The sequence below is a fragment of the Macaca nemestrina genome, chromosome 9 (assembly GCF_043159975.1).
Source record: "Macaca nemestrina isolate mMacNem1 chromosome 9, mMacNem.hap1, whole genome shotgun sequence".
NCBI lineage: Eukaryota > Metazoa > Chordata > Mammalia > Primates > Cercopithecidae > Macaca > Macaca nemestrina.
The window spans coordinates 55889767-55916593 of NC_092133.1; the positions used below are offsets into that span (position 1 = coordinate 55889767).

General features: G+C 40.2%; 1 protein-coding gene across 1 annotated transcript in view; it reads right to left on the reverse strand.

Moving 5' to 3' along the window:
* Positions 1 to 1171: 1171 nt before the first annotated feature.
* The window catches only part of LOC105466185 (coiled-coil domain containing 6), a 116149-nt gene continuing 90493 nt past the window's right edge, over positions 1172 to 26827 (reverse strand). The window contains exons 4-9 of the mRNA XM_011715208.3: positions 22765 to 22868; positions 20768 to 20928; positions 15024 to 15180; positions 12531 to 12631; positions 2940 to 3064; positions 1172 to 1576 (exon numbers count right to left, since the gene is read on the reverse strand). Coding sequence (XP_011713510.1) covers positions 1382 to 1576; positions 2940 to 3064; positions 12531 to 12631; positions 15024 to 15180; positions 20768 to 20928; positions 22765 to 22868 — 843 coding nt within the window. The 3' untranslated portion in view covers positions 1172 to 1381. The remainder of the gene's footprint in view (positions 1577 to 2939; positions 3065 to 12530; positions 12632 to 15023; positions 15181 to 20767; positions 20929 to 22764; positions 22869 to 26827) is intronic.

Genomic DNA, 26827 nt, shown 5'->3' on the forward strand with positions numbered 1-26827 from the left:
TAAAAATTACTGATAAATTACTTTTCAGTTCTCTGATTATATCCAACAGATACACATTCTTGTCATAAAATATACATTCTCTAGTAAGTTATTTTCATCCACAGCATATATAAATATGCAAACACAGGTGGTAAAAATCACTTTACTACCAAAGTACAAAACAGCAACTGCTGAAAAACAAAAATTAAGATGTTGCTAGTATTAAGAAAAGAGTGACTCAGTGTTCCACTGCAAAGTGAAACCAAATGATTTGTGCTAAATGAATGAAAATAATGTATTCAGAATATACTTCTTTGTACACTGCACTTGCTTATACTGGGTGAAATGAGCAGCCATCATTGCTAATGTGCTACTTTCCTTTATACCTTTTTTCTTTTTGGCCAAGCAATACAGTATTTTCTGGCCATTATGCCAAGATATTCCGATAATGTCCATTTCAAATAGTATTTTCTAATAGTATTTTGCACCTTTAAAATATTTGTTCGAACTTTAAGAGAACACAAATGAAGAATGAAAGGGGAAGCCGCACTGTTTTTGTTACAATCATACTGCCTTCTGCAGCAGAAATCAAATAACACATTCTAATTAGCCATTGAAACCACGGGTGAGTAGGACAACATTTATCGACTCATGTTAGAGGGGGCCAGGTTAGGTAGATTAACATGAAGGATAAAAAAGAGAATCACATCTTAATATACGATAATTATCCATCCCATTTATGTGGAGAAGGTACAGCCACATGATTCATTACTTTAGGCCATCTGTTTTACAAGAGACATGGATGTCAATAATACAATGAAAATAACCTGTAAAAAGTGTATCTGTAGAAAGTTCTGTTAAACAGAAAATGTGTCTTGGGCACTGATTCATCTAACTTTCTGTTCTATACTGAAAGCCAGATTTTCAAAGGTCTCAATTGTAGTGCTGAATTATTGGTATGTTTGGTAAACACCGTTATAATGAGAGAAGAGGGTAACAACAGCTCAGTAATTTACTGCAAATTCATGGAAAAAAATATAAAAAAGATATCCCTTTTCCTTTTACAAACCTAAAAGCCAGGAGAATGAAGCTCTGGGCCAAGCAAAAATTGCACACTGCTGCTGAAATACCAAATACCGAATAGCGAAGGTTCCAGCCAGGGAATGGACGTACATGAAGATTCAAGTAAAACACTGATGGAAAAAGTCGTCTGGTTAGTGTTGTAGACCCACAACACTGGCTGCATTTCTGACAAACATTTACAACACAATGGATAGTGAAGCCTAGATAACCTCAGTGCAAATAAGTCATATCCAAATATGCCAGAGAAGGAAGCCTTTGGCGTTGAGTAGACGGCTCCATTGGATGAGTCCCAACTTGAAATTCAGACTAAGCTCATGCATTAAGGCTGGGAGGAGGGGTGCACCGAATGTTGCGAAGGAGTGGGCTGCGAGGTGGCTGCTGAGGGGACCGTGGGCTGCATGGGTGGCGGAGGTGGAGGCGGAGGTGGCTGGACTGGTGTCTGTGTGTTGGGAGATGGAGGCGGCGTGGGCCGTTTGAATTTGTCAGGACTGTTGCTTCTCCGTGGTGAAGGCCTCTGCAGAGGGGACAGGAACAGCAAGTCAGTCTAGGTACAGATGGCTCACTCTACCCAACACAGGCTGACTTGGCACTGGGACTAATCAAACACTAACCAACAAAGACAAGAAACCAGGGATTTCTTTCTTCATCCCTACTGGTTTCTGAACTAAGAATAAAATTTAAATAAGGCAGTGTTTACACTTCCACCTACGAAAAAGCTACAGAAAATGACTGCACAACTTGTGTTGAACAAATTGCTGGACTTGGGTCCTTCAATGAGAGCTGTAAAATATCCCCTTAAATCTTTCTTTCAGTGTGTGTCACCAATTCCTTCTATTGCTTATCTCCAACAAGTTGTCCATATCCTGAAAGATACAGCTCAACAAAAATGTTTCTATGTTTGAGGGCAGGCGCAGTGGCTCACACCTGTAATCCTAGCACTTCAGGAGGTAGAGGTGGGTGGATAACCTGAGGCCAGGAGTTCGAGACCAGCCTGGCCAACAGGGTAAAACCCTGTCTCTATTAAAAATACAAAAAGTAGCCGGGTGTGGTGCCATGTGCCTGTAATCCCAGCTACTCGGGAGACTGAGGCCAGAGAATCCCTTGAGCTCAGGAGGCGGATGTTGCGGTGAGCGGGCATCATGCCGCTTAACTCCAGCCTGGATGACAGAGTGAGGAGAAAGAAAAAAAGTTCCTACTTTTCCATAAAGTCCATCAAACTGGCAAAACAGCTTCAGAAATACCTTAAGTGCATTCTTAGAATAGGGTTCTTCTTTAAAATATTGGAATTTATTCTTTGAAATATGGGTATTTCTGTTATTGGAAATACCCTTAATACTGTCACTCTACTAGCTATATTGCTTATGGCTCTATTAGTCAACTATATTGCTGGCTCTAAAGAAAAAAGTCCCTTGGGTAGAGCTGGAACCAGATGCACTTAAGCTTCCTTGTAATTCAAGGAGAGAAAATTCTGAGTAACATTACAAATAAGGCGAACTTCAGGAAGAACACTGAAGGTCAGTGAACTGTGAAGGTGCGGACAATAAATATCTTTAGACACTACGGCAACCAACAATAATGCTTTATAGCAAGGAGCTGGCCAGAGTTCAATCAAAGCACTGGCCAGAGTTCAAATTATATTTCACAAAGGGGAATTTTTCATAGGAAGTGAAGTGAAAGTTTTGTCTCCTGGGAAGGATTTTAGTTTCAATACCAGAATTTGGTATCAAACTGTTTTGAAGTCTCTACAGTTTCAAGGTGAACGATGGAGGAGGCAGGAAGAAGGGCAAATGTCTAAGAGCACCGATCCTGTTCTCCGGAACACCAGTCGGTACCACTTTCAGGAGTGAAGTGCTGCTTCCTACCCTGTGGACACTTACTGTGATACCATGGGATGTTCCCATGTGCTGCACGTGAAGACCCGGGGAATTGTAATAAGACATTCCGGCTCTAGTCAGTGAAGTCGGTGGCGTGAAACCAACCGTGTGACTTGCATATGATAGACCTGAAATATAACAACAAATCAAGTATCATTTTAAGCTCAACTATCTGGTGTCTTCAACTATCTAGGAGGTTTTAAATTGCAGTAGTTCTCCATCACCCACAAAAATACAAACAGATGAAAAGAACGGTGGGCTCACTAAATGGTGTGGATAACAAGGGCAATAAAAATTAATTCCTAGGATAGAATAGAGAGCCCAGAAATCAACTCACACATATATGGTCAACTGATCTTCAAAAAGGGCACCAAGAATACACAATGAGGAAAGAGGACAGTCTCTTCAACAGATGGTGTTGGGAAAACTGGATATTAAGTGACACTGGACCTTATCTTACACTATATACAAAAGTCAACTCAAAATGGATTAAAGACTTAACTATAAGACCTTAAACTATAAAACTCTTAGAAGGAAAATAGGGGAAAAATTCCTTGACATTGATCTTAGCAATGATTTCTCAGATATGACATAGGCAACAAAAAAAAAGCAAAAACAAGCATGTGGGACTACATTCAACTAAAAAGCTCTGGGCTAAGGAAACAGTCAACAGAGTGAAAAGGCAACCTATAGAATGGGAGATGTTTGAAAACCATATACCTGGTAAGGGGTTAATATGCAAAATACATAAGTAACTCCTATGACTCAAAGCAAACAAACACACTCAAATAGTCCAATGAAAAAAATGCACAAAGAACTTGAATAGACATTTCTCTAGAAAAGATACACAAATGTGCTAATAGACATATGAAAAGATGATTATCACCACTAACCATCAGGAAAATGCATATCGAAACCACAGTGAGATACCACCTCACAACTGTTAAGTTGGCCATTATAAAAAAAAAAAAAAAAGAAAAAAGATAACAAGGGGTGGTGAGGATATGGAGAAAAAATCCTTATACATTGTTGGTAGGGATGTAAAATGGTGCATCCACTATGGATATCAGTATGAAAATGCCTCAAAAGATTAAAACTAGAAGTACCACATGATTTAGCAATCCCACTTCTGGGTATTTATACAAAATAATTGAAATCAGGATCTCAAAGAGATATTAGCACTCCTATATTCACTACAGTGTTATTCATAATAGCAAAAATGTGGAGGCCAGGCGTGGTGGCTCACGCCTGTAATCCCAGCACTTTGGGAGGCTGAGGCAGGCAGGTCATGAGGTCAGGAGATCCAAACCATCCTGGCTAACACGGCAAAACCCTGTCTCTACTAAAAAAATACAAAAAAATTAGCCGGGAGAGGTGGTGGGTTCCTGTAGTCCCAGCTACTCGGGAGGCTGAGGCAGGAGAATGGTGTGAACTCGGGAGGCGGAGCTTGCAGTGAGCTGAGATTGCGCCACTGCACTCCAGCTTGGGCAACAGAGTGAGACGACGTCTGAAAACAAACAAACAAACAAACAAACAAAAAACAAATGTGGAAACAACCTCACTGTCCATCAATGGATGAGCAGATGAAGAAAATGTGGTGTATATGGACATACAATGGAAAAAAGGGGAAATCCTGCCATATGCAATAACATATATTAATCTGGAGAATATTGTGCTAAGTGAAATAAGGCAGTCACAGAAGGACAAATCCTGCATGGTTCCACCTATATGAGGAGTTTAGAATAGCCAATCTCATAGACACAGAGTAGAATGGTGGTGAACTGCTACTCAGCAGGCATCAAGTTTCAGTTAAGCAAAACGAGTAAGCTACAGAGAGCTGCTGCACAACGTTGTACTATAGTTAACAGTACTGTATTATACTCTTAAAAATACGAGGATAGAACTTATATTAAGAGGTCTCACCACAATAATGATTTTTTAAAGTCAAACCCTGTCAGGAGTTCAACTGAGATTCAAGAAGGCAAAAGACATGAGAAGGAACAAGAATAAAGTGGAGAAAATAGAGCAAAGGAGTAAATATCAAATGCAAGAAAACCAGAGGTGTCAAAAAATGTATCAATAATTGACCAAACTGGAGATAGATATTAAGTAGCCAAATAACTCAACCTCCTAGCCAAAAAAAAAAAAAAAAAAAGAAGGAAAAAAAAATCAAGAAGAAGATAGGGAGAGTGTGGGCATGAGTGAGTGACTGAGAGAGAGAGAGAGAGTGAGTGACTGAGAAAGAGAGAGAGAGAGTGTATGTGTGTGTGTGTCTCAGCCATAACAGCAAACAAAAACACTGGGAATGTCACAACTTGAGGATATTCAATACAAGGAATGAAAGCCCTGCCAACGTTCCCTCAAAGAACCTGGTATTTAAGGAAGAAACAACCCCCAGTCCACCATAATGTTGTGCGTAGTCTTCATCTAGGACTCCAGGATCATCTCCACTGTGTTTTTAACATCTGTATGTCCAGACTCTCCTTACTGTTAGACAGGTTTTGATTGGGGTTCATATTCTGAAAACATCTAAAAGCGATCCTCACCTACATGTGGCATGTGCAGCCCTGGTTTCCAAGAGTTAGTGCAGAAGTCACCAGTTGGTCTGGGGTATTACTTGTTTCATCACTGCACAAATGTGGCTAGCTTTCTTTACACCTTTGAGTTCCCAACATCTACCACAATACCTAGCACGGGGTAGGCTCCATACTGGCAAAGTGAAAAGGGAAAACAAAGGAGCTCTTTGGGGAAATGTGGATAGAAATCACCTATGGACAATCACTCTGAACCTACTATCAGCTATTAGAGGCCAAGCAATGTGAACTCTACTTACTGCTTTTCTGAATTACGTAAAAACAAGAAGCTGTTAAGTATGCTTTTCCATCTGTCTTTTTTGTTTCCATGACAGAGATATTCAGCCAAGCCTTCCTTTAGTTGTGCTATTATCACAGGACTTTTCTGTGCCCTCAACATCTAATACTTAAAGTTTATTTTGTGATTTGATGATCAATTAGTGATGCTTTCTATTTGACATATTTCCATTTCCAATTGTGGAGTTTTATTCACATTTACAAAATGGAGGTCCAGGATAATGGACAAGTCTTTGGGAACTAAGTGGTTGTTTAATGTGGTATTTACTGGAATCACAAGAACTTTACTCATCTGGGAAAAGAAAGAAGTTGTTTTCTTTAAAATAACATTGGAGAATAAAATCTTAATTTTATTTCATATGAAAGTGATTAAGAGAAAGGCAATAAAATATAAAAGTTGGCTGGGCGCGGTGGCGCATGCCCGTAATTCCAGCACTTTGGGAGGCTGAGACGGGCAGATCATGAGGTCAGGAGTTCAAGACTAGCCTGACCAACATGATGAAACCCCATCTCTACTAAAAATACAAAAATTAGGTGGGCGTGGTGGTGTGCGCCGATAATCCCAGCTACTCAGGAGGCTGAGGCAGGAGAATCACCTGAATCTGGGAGGTGGAGTTTATAGTGAGCTGAGATCGCGCCACTGCACTCCAGCCTGGGCGACAGAGCAAGACTCTGTCTCAAAATAGTGGATCCTTGTCTCCAAATAGGGGATTCAGTTCATTTAAAAAAAATGCAGTCAATTTTCTGGTATCACCGAGTTAATTTTTCTGAAGGGTAATTATGAGTATTGCCTACTTATTAAAAAAAAAAAAAAAAAATCCTGGCCGGGCATGGTGGCTCATGCCTGTAATCCCAGCACTTTGGGAGGCTGAGGTGGGTGGATTACTTGAGGTCAGGAGTTCGAGACCAGCCTGGCCAACATGGTGAAACCCTGTCTCTACTAAAAATACAAAAATTAGCCAGGCGTGGTGGTGCATGCCTGTAATCCCAGCTACTGGGGAGGCTGAGGCAGGAGAACTGTGTAAACCCAGGAGGCGGAGGTTGCACTGAGCCAAGATTGTGCCACTGCACTCCAGCCTGGGCGACACAGCAAGACTCTATCTCAAAAAAAAAGAAAAAAAAAATCTCCTTCTCTAGCTGTTATCAAGACTTCTGCATTTGGCTTCAAACTATATTCTGATGCTCCAGGTCAGTGGTTCTCAACAGTGAATATCAAAGTTCTGCTTGCCTTATCCCAAACCAATGAATCAGACTCACAGGGAGCTGGACCCCAGGGCAGCTGTGAAGAGAACCACAGTGATTTTATTGCTCTTGATTCAGACCTCCATGCTTCTGTTAATGGTGTGCCCTAGCCTGAGAATGTCTTCTTTACCATAGCTTCTTCCTGTTCCCAGTGCCAATCAGCACCTCACTCATCCTTTGCAGAAGGCAAGGACCACAGAGTCTGGAGCCAGACTATGTTGGATCCTAGCTCTGACACTTGGCACTAAGTAGACAAGTTCCTTAATCTCATTGTGCTTTAGATTCCTGAGCTGTTCAATGGGAATACTGTAGCTACCTTGCAAGGTTGTCATGAGGATGAAATGAGATAATATCACAAAATGCTTCCAGAGTGCCTGGCAAAAGTAAGGTCTGATATGCTTTAGTTCATTAACTCCTCTCAAAGCCCATCTCAAAAGCTCTCTAAGCTGGTCACTCTCTCTTCTTTGAACCTCTTTTTAAACTATTTTGCCTTGGGTTTAAAAAAATTATTATTATAACTTTTTATTTTGAAATAGTTTATAAGTCACAAGAAACTGCAAGAATATTACACGGTTCCCACGTTGTCTTTCACTCAGCTTCCCTTGATGATACCCTATATAACAATAACACATTGTCAAAACTAGGAAATTGACATTGGTACAATACTAGTTACTAAGGTACAGACTTTGTTCGGATTTCATCAGCTTCCATGTGTGCTCTTTGTGTGCCTATGCATGTGTACAGCTCAACCATCCTTCTCCTAATCTTAACCTAGCAATGACTGATCTGTTTTCTATCACTATAATTTTGTCACTTTGCAAATGTTGTAGAGATGGTATCTTATAGTAGGTAACCCATTGAGATTAGGTCTTTTCATTCAGTTCAATGCCCCTGCAATCCACCCAAATTGTTCTAAGCGTCAATAATCTGTTTATTGCTGAACAGTATTCCATTGAATAGACATACTGCCATTTGTTTAACTACATAACTTTTTAAAGGGTATAAAATATACACAATTTATGCAATTTATTACATTTAGCCTTGTATTAAAGTTTTTTTTTTTTTTTTTTTTTTAAACTTACTTCTATAGGCCCTGCTGTTGATTACAAGCTCTTAGAGGTTGGAAACCATGTACTATTGATTTTTGTTTTTCCTTAAGTTCTAATTATCATGCATCTTCACCCTCTGACCCAGGAATACAATAAAGGATAACCCCTCCCCATCAAAACCTAAGTTGACATTGCCAAACCACAAACACCAGCTTACTAAGTATAGTCCTATTGTTTTATATCAAGTCTTTGCTGGAATAAACTTCTTTTGCTTTGATACGGAAATGTATTAACAAAAGCCAAAATTGTAAGATTTATTTCACTGTCAAGACTGCAAATTTAAAAAATGATTAATTAAAAGCGACTCATGACTGAGAAAACACATTAAGCAATATAAAACAAGACACAAAAGCATTTCATAATATGTATGGAACCAACTACCTGAAGGAAAATTGCAAGGGGTAGGATAGGAGACACCTGAAAACACTAAAACATTAACACTGCCTTTGGATGAAAGAATTCTGGATTTTATTTCTGGTTTATTATACCCTTCTGACTACCCCAAGTTTTTTTTTGTTTTGTTTTTAGATGGAGTCTCACTCTTTTGCCCAGGCTGGAGTGCAGTGGCGCGATTTCGGCTCACTGCAAGCTCTGCCTCCAGGGTTCACGCCATTCTCCTGCCTCAGCCTCCCAAGTAGCTGGGACTACAGGCACCTGCCACCATACCCGGCTAATTTTTTGTATTTTTAGTAGAGACAGGATTTCACCATGTTAGCCAGGATGGTCTCAATCTCCTGACCTTGTGATCTGCCTGCCTTGGCCTCCCAAAGTGCTGGGATTACAGGCGTGAGCCACTGCACCCAGCCCCCAAGTTTTAATATATCTTTGCTAAAGAAAAAAAAAATTGTGGAAACAAATTAAAGGCAGGCACCTTTTCTTCCTATTTGACACATACAAGTTATATATGAAAACATCTTCCTTGTTAAAATTCAAACAATTTAGATACAATATCCTCTTTAACTCTATCTGATCTGGCTGCTGTCCCTACCACTCCATCACAAACTGCTCTAGCTAAGGTCAGCGGTGAGTTCTGTGCTGCCAGTCGCCATCACAGATCTCCACTCCTAATTTTACTTGACCTTGCAGCTGAACAATCCCTTCTTGGTGAAATTCTTTGCCTTGACCTCAGTGACATCATATATCAATTTTCTTTCCACTTTTCTGGTAGCAACTTCCTAATCTCCTTTGCCAGGTTTTCATCTTATACTTGACCTCACAGTCGCATAGCCCACATTTAAGGAGTAGAGTTATTTCCACCTCCTTGAGGATGGAATATCTACATATATTATCTGGAATGCTCTCCATGAGGATTTGTGTCTTCTCCCTTATTTATTTCGTCATTTATTCATATCAGTATGGACTTTGGATATTTGTTTGATATTTGAATTAGATTTTATTATGTTAAATAATGTTATAATATAGTAATTAATACTGCTCAAATTGTTCCAGTTTTGGTGTCTGGGAGCTCCTGTATCCCTCTGACATACCCTCATCACTTTGTTGTCTCGGCACTTCTTTACTCTTTTGCACTACAAGATATCTCACCCAGCTCATCTCATACATTCTGTGCCCCAGCTCTAGAAATATTAATTTCTCCAAATAGCTCTAGTTCTTTCAATTGGCGAAAGGAATTCGAAACCATTATCTGCGGGGTATGTTCATTGCTATGACGGTGCAGACCTATTTTTTAGATCTCATTATCGCCTATCCTTAATTCAGACACATCAAAACAGGCTGAGAATGTCCTTTATTACACTGCATAAAATGATGGACAACCTGAAAAGATAACACTCTTCTTATATATAATTCATAAAAGCAGTCCAAATATAATAAAGATGATACTCTTTCTTAGTTTTAGGCTACATATTTTCAAGTACATTTTCAATATGTAATTTCCAATACTTCAACAAGTTAGTGAAAACACGAGATTTCCAACGTCAACCAGAAAGGGAGGAAAATTCAGAGCCAATATGTTTAAAATGGAAATGAATGCTATTCAAACAGCGTATTTCCACTAAGGAAGTGATTAGATATTCTTAATACTCAGAGCCACAAATGTTTCCAATAAAAACTAATGTGAAAAGAAAACTGGAATATTCAGATTTTGGTGATCTACTACCACTATGTATAGCACTACAATTACTAGATCAGAACAGAGTAATTCTGCTGCCAAATAGATACAATCTCCTTTGGTGATGTTATAGAATTTAAAATAGGATAAAAATATTCTCATTTAGGCTAGCTGTAAGGAAAAAATCTAGGTGTTACTTATGACATAGTTTAAGAAAAGTCAAGGCCGGGCGCGGTGGCTCAAGCCTGTAATCCCAGCACTTTGGGAGGCCGAGACGGGCGGATCACGAGGTCAGGAGATCGAGACCATCCTGGCTAACACGGTGAAACCCCGTCTCTACTAAAAAATACAAAAAACTAGCCGGGCGAGGTGGCGGGCGCCTGTAGTCCCAGCTACTCGGGAGGCTGAGGCAGGAGAATGGCGTAAACCCGGGAGGCGGAGCTTGCAGTGAGCTGAGATCCGGCCACTGCACTCCAGCCTGAGACTCCGTCTCAAAAAAAAAAAAAAAAACAAAAAAAAAAAAAAGAAAAGTCAAATAGCTTAACTATCCAAGCAAGCCTCACACTTGATGTAGGTACAGGCACAGTGAAAGTAAAAATTACGTAAATAGAGTAAGATTTTTCTGAAGAATCTTTGTTAAAATATAAGGAATATTCCAAACCAAGGTCTGACATTCGTTCTTTTTCTTTTCTCAACGATTGCAACAATCTTTTTAATCAATCGGAAATTACATGCCTCAAAGGCTTTAGGTTTAAATAAATCAAACAGGGTATTAAATTATATTTAATATGAATCAGCATCACTATCACAAAATAATGAAATAATCCTCCATTTTACTTCTTCCTGACTCACGACTTCCTTTTACATCAATAAATCAAAAGGCCAAAAGGACCTTTATCATGGTAATGAAACCCAAGTGCTATTTTGGGAAAACTGAGAGGCAGCTAGAAGAGAAGCTTCTGAAGAGAGATTTAATGGCACTGGAGGGTGGAAGAAACAGGTTTGGGAACATCCTTTTGGCAAGAACAAGTTGTGATGATCGCGCCACTGATCTCTGATAGAAAGTCCTTCTGCTTTGCAATCAGCATCTTTACCCCTGCCTCACACCAGAGAGCACACTGGCCCATCGGTACGAAGGCGGCCTCCCTTTGTACTAGACTTTTGACTTTTATCTTTTGATTGCCTCTTTAAATAAAAAAAAAAAAAAGTTAACGGCAGCACAGTGCTGTGAACTTTTGTTATCCTGATGCAAAGCTGTTTCACTTTATAAAAACTTTATGCTGCCATCCTTCAAAGCAGTCACCCCACTCTATTCTGCTGCAAAACTCTGCCTCTGTCACCCTTCCCTCCACACTTTTCTCCCAACTCCGTTGAAAATCTGCTTACCAGCAAGCCAAAGAAAATCAGTCTCATTATTTTGGTAACAAGATGCGATTCTTTGGCCCATCACCTTTTTTTTTCTCCCCCTATTCCACTGGCCACCCACTCCACCCTCTGCTTCCTCTTTCTCTCTCACTGGATCAGTTACTTGTCTTCCTGGCCTGAGAGCCCCACGCTGTGCTGGTACTGAGCCACAGAGCTCAGGAAAGAGTTTCTGGGGTCAGATGGAGACAAGCAAGCCTTTGAGGGAAAGGCTGTGAGGGCAAAGCCAGAAGCAGACAGAAGTTCATTCCTGACAGAAGTTTGTTCCCTCTTCTGCAGCCTGCCTACTAGGGCCAGGTCCCACTCACCAATCAGTGGAAATATCAGGAGGCAGCTCATGCTAGAAAGAACACATAGGCTTTGTAAACAGACAGGCCCTGCCTTGCCCCTTTCTGGCTGTGTAACCAGTAGTGACCCTCTGAATTGCTGGTTCCTCATTTTAACATGGGGAACATGATGCCTACATTAATTATTCTGAGGACAAAAATGAGATTAATGTATGTGGAATATTGTAAAAGAACCCGTAAAAGGTGTGCTATGATGCATCTTGGAAATCTACCTAAGGCTTTTTTGTCTACCCATCAGCACTGAAAATCATAGTCAAAGACATTCTTCATTTTAAAAAGGTGTTTTAAAGTCAAATTCCTTTTAGATTAAAAAAAAAAAGAAGAAGAAGAGAACCACCAGCTGACACTATAGCATTTATGCTCAAAATTTTCAGACTCTTAGCCTTGAGAGTGATGAGTTTTTGATGTTTTTGAAAAAGACATGATTATCATCTGTTTCCAAGGTTTTTATCCACTAGAAGGGAGAATAGTCACAGTTGCCTATTCAATGTACCAGGAATCAGTCACCAAAATAGCCAAAGACATATGCTTACCAGGTGATATAGGCCTGCTTGAACTCGGAGAAGGCGTGTAAGGGATCGGGCTGGACACAGTGCGAGGTCTTAATCCTTGTGCTGACATCTCATTAAAATACCTAAGAGGAGAGAGGAGGAAATGATAAAACCCCCTGTATTTAAATAGTCCTTAAGAAAGTTTTTAGGAGAAAATGTTTGGGGTTCACACCTTGAGGTCAAAATCCTGAATGTTTAGATTGATGTTATAGTTAGAAGGCATTTATACAATGGACTCCTGAGTGACACCACTCTGCTGTTTGACAAACCTCACTCCAAGGGGTACCGGTTGGGAGATCTAGGATGTTTTAGCTCAGGATAGAAGCCAGGTGAAAGAGGTGCACCACACCACAGAGAGGACCAGTTTTTCCTCCACCACACAACAGCTATGCTGGAATTCACCTCCACTGTCCCAAGAGTTACAAAGATATTCACGTGTTAGTGCCTACATTTACATTGTTATTTGAAACTCAAAACCAAGCAAGCCCTCTGAGATTTATGTCATAAAATTAAAGCCTACAGATACTTATTCCTGTGAACTGAGTATCAACTGTTTACAAGCAAGTCCTGCTTAACAGACAGTCAGTCACACACTAGGATTTAATGAGACTTGAGTACTGAACACCTACAGCAGGTCACGCTTAGCCACACCATGCTGAGTCTGCCTTTTTCCTGGATTCAGAAGTCACATCAGACCCGAAAATGCTGAAGTGTGATCATCAGGAACATCAGCTTACGCTCTGTGAAACGAGCACGGAGCGCTGACGAGGAGAAATTTCTGCTTGAGAGACTTCCTGATAAACCATCCTGCGCGAGCAACCCACCCTAGTGGCAACAGGTGGAACTTCTTGTACTCTACACATCCACTAGTAGACAAGAGGCATCTTGTGGTCTCTTAAGTGCTGGACCATTTTCCTTCTCCCAAATGTAGTATCATTGTTCCTAGTAGGGGAAGTATTTATTGGGCAGCTGTGGATAATCTGACCTACAAAAGGTAGGGCAAACTTTCTGAAATGAATACCGGTTCTGGAAAAAAATATTTATCTGGAAGGCTGAAACTGCTTCACTAGTGACACTGCAGTCAGAAGACACTATTTCCTCAGAGTGTATCTTACCCCAAACTGGGTCCCAGATGCTATATATGATCTGTATCTGAAGGTAGTTAATAAGCTATTTAGTATTCTAGCTGGCAGTTTTAGTCAAATAGTTCTTAAGGGATATAGATTTTAGAAAGAATAGGGAACTGTAGTTTTATAAGGCAAAGTTTTGAGAAAGAATAATCTTTTATTATTTCCCAATGAAGAGGCATATACATAGGTATTTAAAATAGGATAACCTGTTATTGTTTTCCTTTTTTTCTCATTATAAAAATATAGACTTTCATTACAGATAATCTTAAATTTTTCTTTAAACAATAATGTCACTGTCCACAGCAAACTGATCAACAGCGTTGTTAGTCCTCTAAATATATTCCATAACAGAAACAGAATGCGGATGTGCTAACATTGTCTGTATGTTTCAGACAGCTTGTATTGGCATCAACAGACAGTACTACTTGTCACAGCCATGAGTAGCCCTGGTTTCAGACACCGAATGCCCAGTCCTGCTGGAGGGACCCCCAAGAATACTCAGTCTTACCTCTCACACTAAGATATGGCCCATGTAACGCCAGGACATCCCTGATCCAGAAGAGATAATTTCCTTGCAGAAATGTAATTCTCTAACTTCTGGGTTTCTCCACAGATTAAACATTTTTTTCCAATTATATTTGTTTGTTTTCTTACCACTACCTTATCCCAAGTTTAGAGAGGAGGAAGAGGGAGGAGAACTGGATGAGGCACAAACACTTGAGACCATTTCTGCTACTTAACCAAAGGATGGGTCTCTCATTCCAGATCACTCACAGTGGGGCAATGAGGGGATTCACTGCTTAGGTTTGAACAGATGAATACAATCCATTAGTTTTATTTTTTTTTTAAGTGGCTACAAAACGGCTCAAAAGTTATCAAGTGTGTTAAGACAAGTCCTGGGGATTTCAACAACCTCCACCTGTGTCCCTGCTGATTCTTTTCAACCTATAAATGCACTGTTTTCCTGGAGCTGCACTATAGCTTGCTTTATCCTTGTACAGTACAGGAATTAATATGTGCCCATGCTTTAAACAAATATAACACTGGATTAAACTAATTCAACAACAAATGCAAACTCTGCTCCTTCTCTAATATAACGCTGTCTCCATTTCTCTCCCCACCAAATAATTTTAGAGGTGATTTTTTTCATCTTTTTGTGTTTAAGGAAAATGTTCAATCTTTATCCCATTCTCAGCATCTATTATAATGCAGTGGCATTCATTAGCACAATAAATACATATTTAAGCTATCCCCTTATACACCTAACAGGATACCAAAGAAAACCCCTGTAGAACCTGGGTTTTATTTTTTAAACAAAAACAAGGCTCATAGGACATGCACACACCTTTCGTCATCCATTTCTAAGCTGGACTCACTCTCGGAGAGCTGTCGACAGAGGGCTTCTCTTCTCTCCATCTCCCTCTGCAGCTTCCTCTGCAGCCTCAAGTTCTCTTCCCTCATGTGACGTTCCTCCTCCAGATACTGTGCCATTTTCTCTGAATCTGAAAAGTCAGAGTTTTCAATTAAACCATGTTTCATGCAATCATATCCAAATCTGAAAAAAGGAGACTTCAGTTCAGCCCCTATGCCACAGACAGAGTGAATTGTTACAAGATGGTCTTTCTGGTCGGATATGGTGGTTCACACTTGTAATCCTGGCACTTGGGGAGGCTGAGGAAGGTGGATCACCTGATGTCAGGAGTTCGACACCAGCCTGGCTAACATGGTGAAACTCAGTCTCAACTAAAAATACAAAAATTAGCCGGACGTGGTGGCAGGCACCTGTAATCCCAGCTATTTGGGAGGCTGAGGCAGGAAAACTCCTTGAACTCGGGAGGTGGAGGTTGCAGTGAGCCAATACTGAGCCACTGCACTTCAGCCTGGGCAATATAGCAAGACTCTGTCTCAAAAAACAAAGAAACAAAAAAGATGGTCTTTCTCATTCTCCTGCACATATATGAGATATGGATTTAAAGTTTATCTCAAGTATAAAAGTTTACCAATGATTTGCATTTAGAAAAAAATATAAAAGGCAGTGTTGGCAGGTTAGGCATTGTCAGTCCCCCTCATTTGCTTTCTAAAGTGCTTTAAGTAGACGAGGAAATGGTGGAATTGTAGCTGAGTCTACAAGTAGCCACTACCAGAGCTCTTCTCTACATTGCTGGAGCTGGGAAAGGAGGGAGGCCCAGATTCTGCCCACGGGCAGACCTCAATTTGGCTGCCTCTCAACTCCAGACACAGCGAGCCGTCTAGGGGAACCTGTGACACCTGTTGGCATCCCCGCTGTGCACAGCGGTGGTGGCACACCAAGAACCACCGTACTAGAACACATGTGATAACAGTTAACATTCTTTTCATGAGAATAGACATTGACATAGTAAACCAGAAAACTTTAGATTAATATTTCCAAGTCTAATTTGTGGTATGTGTGTGGCTGTCTGTCACCCTGTCTCACGCCCATGCTACGACAGAGGGCAGGCGAAGACCTGTATATAGCTGGCACCTCTTGGGATGGCATCTTGCTTATGACAAATACCCTTTCCTCAGGAGCTCTCCCACAAATCCAGGTCTCTGCTACAGCACCCATCTCCCAGGACAGAGCTGACTAGCTCCCGGACTAGATGTTGGACCCAGGCTGAGCCACTTAGACCACCTCTCCCAGGAATCTGAAATGGGGAACTGACATCTTTATGGGGATCCAGGGTCTCCTCCAGCTAAGTTCCCTGGAGCCATCAAAACTCTTGTCCTTCTGAGGTTATTCTTCACAAGATTCTGTGCCATACTCCGCAACCTTCCAAAAAAAGAAAAACACGTCTTCCTTCCTCTTTTGACAACCTCCCCGCCGCCCCCATTCCTTTCTGGTTTATCTCACGCAGAATCTGCTACCAAGTAACCAGAATTATCTAATACAAAATGTGGTGTCTACCCATCTTCTTGCTTCATTTCTTTTCCTTGTCTTTGTCAATGAACTTGGGAAAAGTAAAATCTCCATATACTTATCTTTTCTGAAAAGCAGTTACAAATTCAGAGTGGCCATAAGCACATCTAAGAGAGTTTCCTGTAGGCTGCTGTTCCATATTGTCAGTTCGGTCCAAATTTAGGGAAGAAGGAAGGAGCTGTATGCCACATTGAGCATTTTTCTCCCACAGACTGACTCTATTTCAACTCTCAATGCCCATCAAATTAGTTTTAGTTTTAAGCAACTCTACAAAAGTCTGACATTTTAGCCAATAAATACTTCTGATAAGTATTCAATGGTTTCCAAGACAGCATCATTACAGAATATACAAAAGCTCTTGAATATCCTTATTTTAGAAATTCAAATAAAAATATCAAAATTATTAAACACTATTACGTGCACTAAACACTAAATCCCTTGGCTGTTTCAACACAGCCAGAAACCCTGCTGTCTAATCCAGACGCAAAAATCTCTTTAATTGAAGGCATGCTGGGAAAATATTTACAAAGTACACTTTTAATATAAATGACTAAATTATTTCATCCCAAATATGCAAGCATGCAGAATTTTTCACTTAGCTCTACAGGAAACAAAAGATTGACCCCTTAGAGTATTTGCTGTTTCTAGAACTAGAAGGGTGACTGTCAGAGCACGCTGACCTTCTTTTCCATAATAGGAATCTTATAATGCCTTTTACAGGAAAGGTGCTGGAGACTGCCATGGAATCCTTTGCAGAATTAACGATTAGTGAGGCTCCAAGAACAATAACCAGAGAACACTGTCTTTCAAAGAAAATGATTGCAATCCTTTAGCACTGGGGTGGCCGGGGGTGGGGGGGTTGGGAACTCAGCAGGGGGATCCTTAAACAATATATCTATAGATAAGAATGTCCCCTGCAGTGACTGGCTGGGAAGACTTCCTGGCAGTTCAGCAATTGACCTAGAAGACAGAGGCACAGAGAAGGCACCAGGCCCAACACCTCTTGGTGTCACAGACTCATACACAGAAGGTTGTCACCAGAGCATTCCTTGGCTGCCCCCTGCTGGCACACAGCATCACCTGACTGGATCTGTTCCTATGAGTCCTCCTCCTTCCTCTTGCACACAGAGCTCCCTAGTACTTAGGGGCCACAGCTTGTATCTCCCCAGGTCTACAGCCATCTCCCAATATAGTAGGCCCTCACTTAACATCATCCACAGATCCTTAGAAACTGTGACTTTAAGTGAAACAACATATGTATGCGACAGGAACTTAACTCTTCTTTGTATCAGTAAGCCTATGGTAAAATTGGTTTGGTTATACAGTAAGTTGTTTCACTTAAAGTCTCAGTTTCCAAGAACCCAAGGATGATGTGAAGTAAGGATTTACTCTATTTAGTCAAAGATGGTGTGAACTGAGGATGACTTCCACAAAGATTCCAAAGAGGTGGCTCCCAAATGATCCAAAGGTCTGCATGGCTTGCATTCCCTTTCAAGTTCATGGTTAGGAAATACCAGTGCCCAGACCATACCCCAAGCCCATTAAGTCAGAATTCCAAGGATAAGTCCTAGCCACTGGTCTATCAAAAGCTGGCCAGGAGATGCCAACATTCAAACATGACTGAGAACTGTTGAGAGAGACGTTCAAGTTCAGATGCAGTCAGGCTTGGAGGATGAGGAGCCACCTCCCACAGCTGCATCCAAAAGAGGCCCAGGTCATCTAACCTAAGGAGAATGCAAGGAATGGATGATGAAAAGTCATTAACACATCCTTTAGGCCCAATCCAATCACTGCAAGCAGCTAAGTGCCACTGCTGCTTCTTTAGTTCAGCTTTCTCTGTCCTCACAAAATCGGAAATAGCACTTACAAATGCCTCTGTTAGTATCTGCAGTCTCTTCAGAGGCTAAACAGTGCAGCATGGAGACAGTAGTAAGCATAAATTCTCCCCAAATTCCTTCTAAAATTTTTGCTAGGGTCACAATGGAGCAGTATAAATGAGGAGGAAAAATGCAAACTGACAGCACTGGAAAGAGTTCAGGAAGGTGCTGAAAGATATTTGTGTACTCACATGGTAAAAACTCAAAAATCTTAAAATAATTAATATTTCATAACTATTTGGTATATCTCATTTGATTTTCACTGAATGAACACACATAGTAATTATCAACCTGAGGTTCACATCAGGATTACTTATACATATATTTTTAATATGCCCCTTTTTTACTCCATGGAGTAAGCCCAGAAACCTGTATGGTGCTAGAATCATGATTCTCTAAAGATGTCCACATGCTAATCCCCAAAACCTATAAATGCTACTAACCTCACTTGACAGAAGGGCCTTCACAGAAGTGATTAAGTTAAGGCGCTTCAGATGGGTAGATTATCCTAGATTATCAGAGTGGGCCCAACATAATCACAAGGATCCTAATAAAGGGAGGCAGGGGAATCAGAGTGAAAAGAAGATGTAACAACAGAGGCAGAGGTGGGGTGGTACGATTGCAAGGAAGGGGCCACGAGCCAGGGAATCCAGGCAGCCTCTAGAGCTGGAAAAGGCGAGGAAACAGGCTCCCCAACAACCTCCAGAAGGATGGCCGCCCTGATGACACCCTGATTTTAGCCTAGCGAGTCCCATCTTAGAACTGTAAGATGGTAAGTTTGTATTGTTTTGAGCCTCTAGGTTTGTGGTAATTTCTAATAGCAGAAATAGCAAAGTACCACACCATATTTCTCAAAGGCTCCAAGGATGATGCTGATGCACCATCCCAGATGCTCCACGGCACAGGAATTTGTAAGGAACTTCAGAGAAGAAAACAAAGGTAAGAACCACTGAACTTTTTAAAATGCATATTCCATGTGGCCCAACAAATCCCCTTTCTGGAATCCATCCTGAAGGTGTTCTTGCACAGGTATCAAACATGTGTACAGAAATGTTCATTGTGGTTGTAGCATAGCAACCAAAAAAGGGCCACTGGTATGGAACTAGTTGAATTATGGCATATCCATACAATCAAATACTATGCAGCCTTTAAATAAGGGATGAAGGCAGCTTTGTGTGTATCGGCAGGGGAAAAACTACAATGCATAGTAAGTGAAAAAAGAAAGGTGTAAAAAGGAGTGTGTTCATTGTATTACTACAGCTGTCCCTCAGAACCTGTGACTCCCAAGTATATCAATATGTGTGCATACTCAGGTCCCACAGTCAGCCCTGAGGAACCCACAGATAGGAAAAGTCAGCTTTCCACACCTACAGATTTGACATCCCATGAATATTGTATTTTCCATCCATCTTTGGTTTTGGATGCAGAACCTCCAGATGTGAATGGACAACTGTATTTATTGAAAAACAAATTCCACAATATAAGTAAACTAGCACAGTTCAAACCCATGTTGTTCAAGGGTCAACTGTATTTGTATAAATAAGTTTACATACAAATATATCTGGAAGAATACAGTACAAATGTATAAATTGTGGGAATAGGGTGGCTAGAGACTAGGAATGAGAGGAAGACACATTTTTTTCACTGCATACCTTTCACTGAATTATCTGTTCAAAAAAATAAATTTGAACAGCCAAAAACAAACAAATAGGAGAGACCCAAGAAACTACACAGGGACCTAATCAAGTATTCAGAAATCTAGTCCTTTAATTTTTCAATTCAACATCTTAGCCTCTTCCAAAATATTAAGTATACATTTCAAAAGCATTTACTCTTCAAATAGCATGAACAAATGTCAGCTAAGGTTGAATGTAGTAGTAAGGAAGGTAAACTACTCTCTGCCTTAATATTTTGAAAGTGCTTTGAGGTCTGCTGCAATATTTTTGTCAGCACAATCCTAGAGATAAACATGGCAGAGAAGATTTAAAATGTTACCTGTGATCCTGGATGTTGCTGAAATTACTTGAATTATTTTCTGGAAGTATTCTAAATGGTTTTGTTCTCCCCTACTATAACACTCAAAAAAAAAAAAAAAAAAAAAAAAAAAAAAAAAAAGAATCCATTCCAGGATAATAAACTTAGGTAAACATGCATCAGTAATATATGAATTTAATTATTGCATAGTCAATGGTAATTCAATATTGGTAATACCCTATATTTGGTAAAGTTATTAATTCTACGGGCATAAAACTAGTGAAACCAGAGGCTACGTACGCTGTAACTGAGCGGCTCTTAGTTGTTTCTTCAGCCGTTCCACTTCATTCTTTAAAAACCTGATGTGACGCATCATATTTTCTGGAGAATCAATCTCCATGGAGATATCTCTAGGCGATGGTGGAGCAGAGACGGGCTGGTCTAATTTTTCCTGCAGGATTCTTCATTGAAAAGAAAAATTTCAACAATGACAAACAGTTTTCCTTGAAAAGACAAAACAACACACTAGCTGGCAGGTTTGTTTTGAAAGCAAGCTCCTGTTTACTGCCAGAATTCACAGGGTTGCTTAATTCCTCTGCCCATTTTACATCAAACTTCTGGTTGCTCTTATCTGGTATCTCAGGCCAAAGGGCAGAGCTGATTCTAATCTCCTTTTTTCCTTTTAAATGACTACTGGTAATTAAACAATACTGAAGAGTCTTTATTTAACATCTGGATCTGATAATTATGCCTGGAATACAGTATGCACTTAGAATTATCTGCTGACTCAATGTTCAACTTCTTGGGTTTAGTGCATGAAGATGCTGAGGAAATTCCACTTTCTTATCTTCTAAGATACTATGAATCTCCTTGGAGGGTAAAGTAACAGAGACTCAACTTCTAAAATTCCCTCCTGCAAAACTAATTGCAAGGTAATGGCAAACTGGACTAGGTGCCCTTTGCTTTTGGGCACAGCAAAGGTAAAAAGTTAAAAACAAAACCAGAATTATCAGGTTAATAATTAAAAGTGCCACCTTCTTTACCAATTATTTTTATGTTGAATGATGATATTCAACAGCTTTGACCTACAAAATGAAAACTTCCATACTGTTCAATCCAATAATTTGGCACTAATACATGTAAAACCTCCAACTGCCTTCTACAAAGTCTTCCTTTGGCAACAGATCTCTAAATCCCTTTCCATAGCTGCTGGGGTTTTTGTTTTGTTTTTACTTTGTACCTTTGAGTTTGTCCAAGAGCAAACTGAGTTACCTCCATCCAGGTCTACCCTTGAGAAAAATAGTGTGTTAAAATATTATAATGGTTCCTGCATTTATTACATAGAATGACTTTTCATAATTCAACTTGTTACTGTTGCTACAATAATACGTATCAGCAAAGCAGAGTGGATATGATTATACAAGTATTTCTTATAGATATAGCTCTAATTTTCACTTTTCTTAAAGCTATGTGGTATGCCTATATTTTGCAAATGTAGACATGAACTCAAAACAATTACAAATATGCACCCAAACCAAATACTTAAGGAGGAAAGACTCTGGGTAGCAAACAAAAGATCTTGGTGAAATGGATTAATGACCATTTTTTAAAAACTCACTTTTTACACCCATACACACATTCCACATACAGAATCTTCTTCCCATTCTTACACGCCCTGCCCCATACACTCCCAAAGTACTCAGTGCTTGAAAACAAGGGCCTAACTATCTTGCACAAAGGGGTTTAAGAAATGTTTGCTGTTGAGTGACATTCCACTTGCAAGTATATACATTTTACACAAAGAATTCTAGTCTTAAGTATGTAAAGGTATTTCTTTACAGTAGGCTTTAAAACAATTTTACTATTAAAATCTCAGGCTTCCTAATAAAGTAAATGCCAGAGATGTATAAATAATAGTACATAGTATACCCTATATACTTTAGAAAACAACTGAGGAAGCCAGTTCAATAAGGTGGAAAGTTGAAATTGCAACCATCCTTGAAAAGACTTTAACGTGAACAACAGCAGCATGACTAATTCTCTCACAGCCTTGTAACACCAAATGAAAAGAAATTCTACTGGGACAGTATGATAGCAAACAATAAAGAGGTGCCCAACATGGGAATAGTTCAGAAGGCTTTCAACATATTTTTTCCTTTGGCCAATTAAAATGTGCATCACCAAAGAATTAAGGTGTCTTACTGCTATCCCTCAGTCACACCCAGAACAGCAACACACACACACACACACACACACACACCCCCCCCCCATATATTGAACAGCAAGACTAAACAAACCGCTTTTCAGCTTCAAGCTTATCCATCCTTTTCCAGAGGCGATTAACTAGTGCTTCTTGTTCTTGTTCCAATGTATTTTCAAGGTCAATCTTCTCCCGTCTCAACTAAAGGAAGGAAAAAAGTGTGCCAAAATGTCAGGCCACTTATACTTTGTTAATATATTTTTTGATTGAACAATTAGGACCCCTTTTCTTGGAGAAAACTGCAAGCATGTGGCCAATTTTCTGGCACAAACATATTAAGTGCCTCTAGTTCTTAAACTTTGAAAAAAACTAGACAGTTTCATTCTCGGATGTTAATGCTTAATTGTTGTCTGGTACATGAAATGCATTCCTTGTTTCCGCATTTATTCGAGGCATGTGGAAAGTCCTTCTCGGAGAGGTCTTTAGGGGAGTTTGGTGTAGTAGTCATATCAGGACTCTTCTGGGCTTGTCCCTTACAGTTCCGGGCTTAGAGTTACCCTTCCGGGCTTGTCTCTTACAGAAGTCAGAAAGGTTATATTACTATTTATATAAACAACTCTTAAAAGCTCCCAAACAACTCTACATACTGGCTAATGGAGATAAATAAACATGTACTAAGATATAAAAACATGCACAAAAGATGATAAACACCAAATCCACAATACTGGTTACTCTAAGGATTTACGGAAAGAAGAAAATTTGATTTGGGGGGAGGCTTTGCAGTTGGGGAGGGAACCCCAACAGTGTTCTATTTCAATGAAGCAAACATGAGAAAATTCAATTAATCAATATTGTAGTAAATACTGAGAACAATGACTGGATAATGGGGACATAGCAGTGAACCAAGGAGTCAGGAATTTCTGCCCTCATGGATCTTCCTTTTAGTGGGAGTCAAGACAGTAAATCAAACAATTATATACTTGTGAAATAGTATAAAAAAGATATGTGGAAAAAGAGGGCTGGTAAGAGAGACTGAAAGTGCAATAAGGTTTCATAGCAATGAGTAGAGGACATGTGTTCTATCATTCTCTATACTTGACATATTAAACAATTAAAACAAAATTTTCTTAATGCAGAGAGCCTGTGCTACTGTCTCCATGTTATTTCTTCAACCAGTGGCAATTCACCATTTCAACGGTTGAGTCAACAAATTATTCTTGATTGCACAAAGATGTTAATAGATTTCACATTTCCTTAGTGGGTCACAGAGGCAAGCTCCTCATCCAAAGATCCTGTGTGTATACATAAGGCAGAACCAAAAAGATGAATAAAATGTAGTCTTTTAAAGCAATCAAACATCAGAATATCCAAAGTGTGGTTTTATTTTTACAGCCAAATGACGTTCCCCTTTCTGAAACTCTTGGTAGCTTAGTCTTAAGAAGCACCAATCTCAATCCCCTGAGATGACTGGTACTACCAACACCACCCAAGGTCCTTAAGGAGCTCACAGAGAGCAAAAGACTCGCCCATATTCATACAGGAGCACAGGACAGCCACATGAAGGTGAGCAGCTACTTGTTCCACATCTGAACCAGAATGAATATGCATAAAATCAGCTGCCTTAGAACCTGAACAATCAAGACCTGAGAGGAAATGATATAAGGATAATGGTATCATCACGTTCTAAATTTAGAGAAAAAAGGAGGTCTCAAACAGATGGGAAGCACACTCTCATATGATGACAGAGCTCTAGGCTTTTCTCCTCTGAAAGCCATAAAAATAGCTGTAGAAACAACTGGCCATTTGAATATTTAAAATATTTCCTACAAACTTAGGTACAGTCACAAAACAGCAGCCAATGCATCGGGGGGAGACTCCTGTAATTACACTTCTGTCTTATGATCATAGACTTTGAGCCAAATGCCTAGGTTCAAATCCCAGCTCTATCAATCACTAGTTAGAAAATGTTGAGAAAATTAACCAGATATAATTTTATCATTTGCAAAATGAAGGACAAAAATAATGTCTGGCTCATATGATTACAGTGAGCATTACATTTGTAAATCTAGGTAAACCATTGATAATTAATTGGCACTTAGAAAGCACTCAACACTTTTTGGCTATGATAATCACTATATTTGGATATCCGTTCCATTTCTGTTCCAGCCCTCCAGAATGTTAAGTTCTACAAGGGACTTGTCTTGTCTGTTTCATTCACTGGTGTATCCCCAGTATCTAGAATAACATCTGGCACCTTATAGGCCATCAATATGTATTAGAGGGCTTATTTGACAAGTGAATAAGCCATGATTACATAGCAAACTGGAAACAGAGTTTCAAAATATGTTGTTTTTGCATGGCAGAATGTGATTCTGAAGAGAAATTCAAGGGCAAAAAGGGGGAGGTGCAGGGTGTCAAAATAAGTCAAATATATTGTGCTGCAAAGTTGGGACCCCATTAACGTGCAAATGCTCCTCAGAATGTTAAACAGTTCCTACCTGCAGCAACAGTGAGAAATCCTGGAACCCTTGTATGACTCCTATTAAACTTCGTGATTCTCTGCATTCATCATACTTTTTGGCCAAGCTTTGAAGTACAATCAACAGTCATTTCATTTCGTTTCTTTTTTTGAGACGTCTCATGCTCTGTTGCCCAGGCTGGAGTGCAGTGGCACGATCATGGATCACTGCAGCCTTAACCCACAGGGCTCAGGCAATCCTCCTGCTTCAGCCCCCCAAGTAGCTGGGACTACAGGCACACACCACCACACCTGGCTCATTTTTTCTTTTTGGAGAGATGAGTTTTTGCTATGTTGCCCAGGTTGGTCTTGAACTCCTGGCCTCAAGCAATCCTCTGCCTTGGCCTCCCAAAGTGCTGAGATTACAGGCATAAGCCACTGCCTCTAGCCTCAGAATTATGTTTATTTAAACAAATAACTATGAGGCATTTACCTTTAAGGATCCCAATTCCAGTGTTTAAAAGCATCATAGGAGGTAGAGATAGTTGATAAGCAAGAAAAAAATTCAAGCAGGCATCATTTTGCAGTACGATGTTTAGTGGAGAAATGCCTGCTCAATTACTTTTAGAGTAAATACTCGTAACACTAATCAATAACTCTGAGAAGCAAAATCAAGACAAAGCTGTCTTTACCCATATGTAACTAATGAGGCATGTGACTCTGAGCAGGTCACTCAGCTGCTGTAGCCCCGATGCCCTCATCTATGAAATGAGAAGTTTGGCCTGAATGATGCCTCAGGTCCCTTTCTGGCCTACCCATTCTGTCATTCCCTGCCCAGTGTCAAGACAGTAGCTGTCTTCAGTCAGAGCTAGTTCTGTCACACATATTTAGAGCTAGAAGCAGCAAGGCAAATCATCATTTTAAAACTGAGGAAACCACTAGCCTGCAAGACGACATGACTCAGGCAGTCATACCACCAAGATAGGAACGGATATTGGTCACCATGGCAGCCAAAATTGCTGGGTCCTGTCCAACCAGCAATTACAGAGGAACTTGAGGGAAACATGGATTTAGAGCAAATCATGCTGTGGTTTGTGGGCCTATCTCCTTTGCCAACAATACTTGGGAGTAGCAGAGTTGGGGGTAGCTGATGCCAGGGAAATAAGGGCAGTTTAGGGAGTCTATGAGCAATTTTGGAAACAGACAAGATCAGGAAACATGGTGGAGCTCTATGTGAGTCTTGGCTCCTTCCTGGCATCTGTTGGTAGAGTTACCAGCTATCAATCTACTGCCCACCTCAGCAAACCCGGGCACTCTGGGTGTGAAACCTGGGTTTGCTGTCCCAATTTGCTCTACTAATTTATTTCCACGACGCAGGCAACACAGGAGGCCCCAGCTCAGCAGTGTGGATTCTCAAGTACAGTAGGTCCTTGCATGTTCAACGTCCTGTTATTATAACGTTGACGAGGGGGGAAGAAAAAAGCAGATTCTCAGTGGGGCCTCTGTCTATATAGAGTTCACATGTTCTCCCTATGTCTGTGAGGGTTTTCTCCAGATACTCGAGTTTACTTCTATATTCCAAAGATGTGCAATCGGCATGTCTACATGGTCCCTCTGGAGTGAGTGAGAGTGTGTGTATAAGTGTGTCCTGCAATGGGTTGGTGCCCTGTCCAGGGTTGGGTCCTGCTTTGTGCCCTGAGCT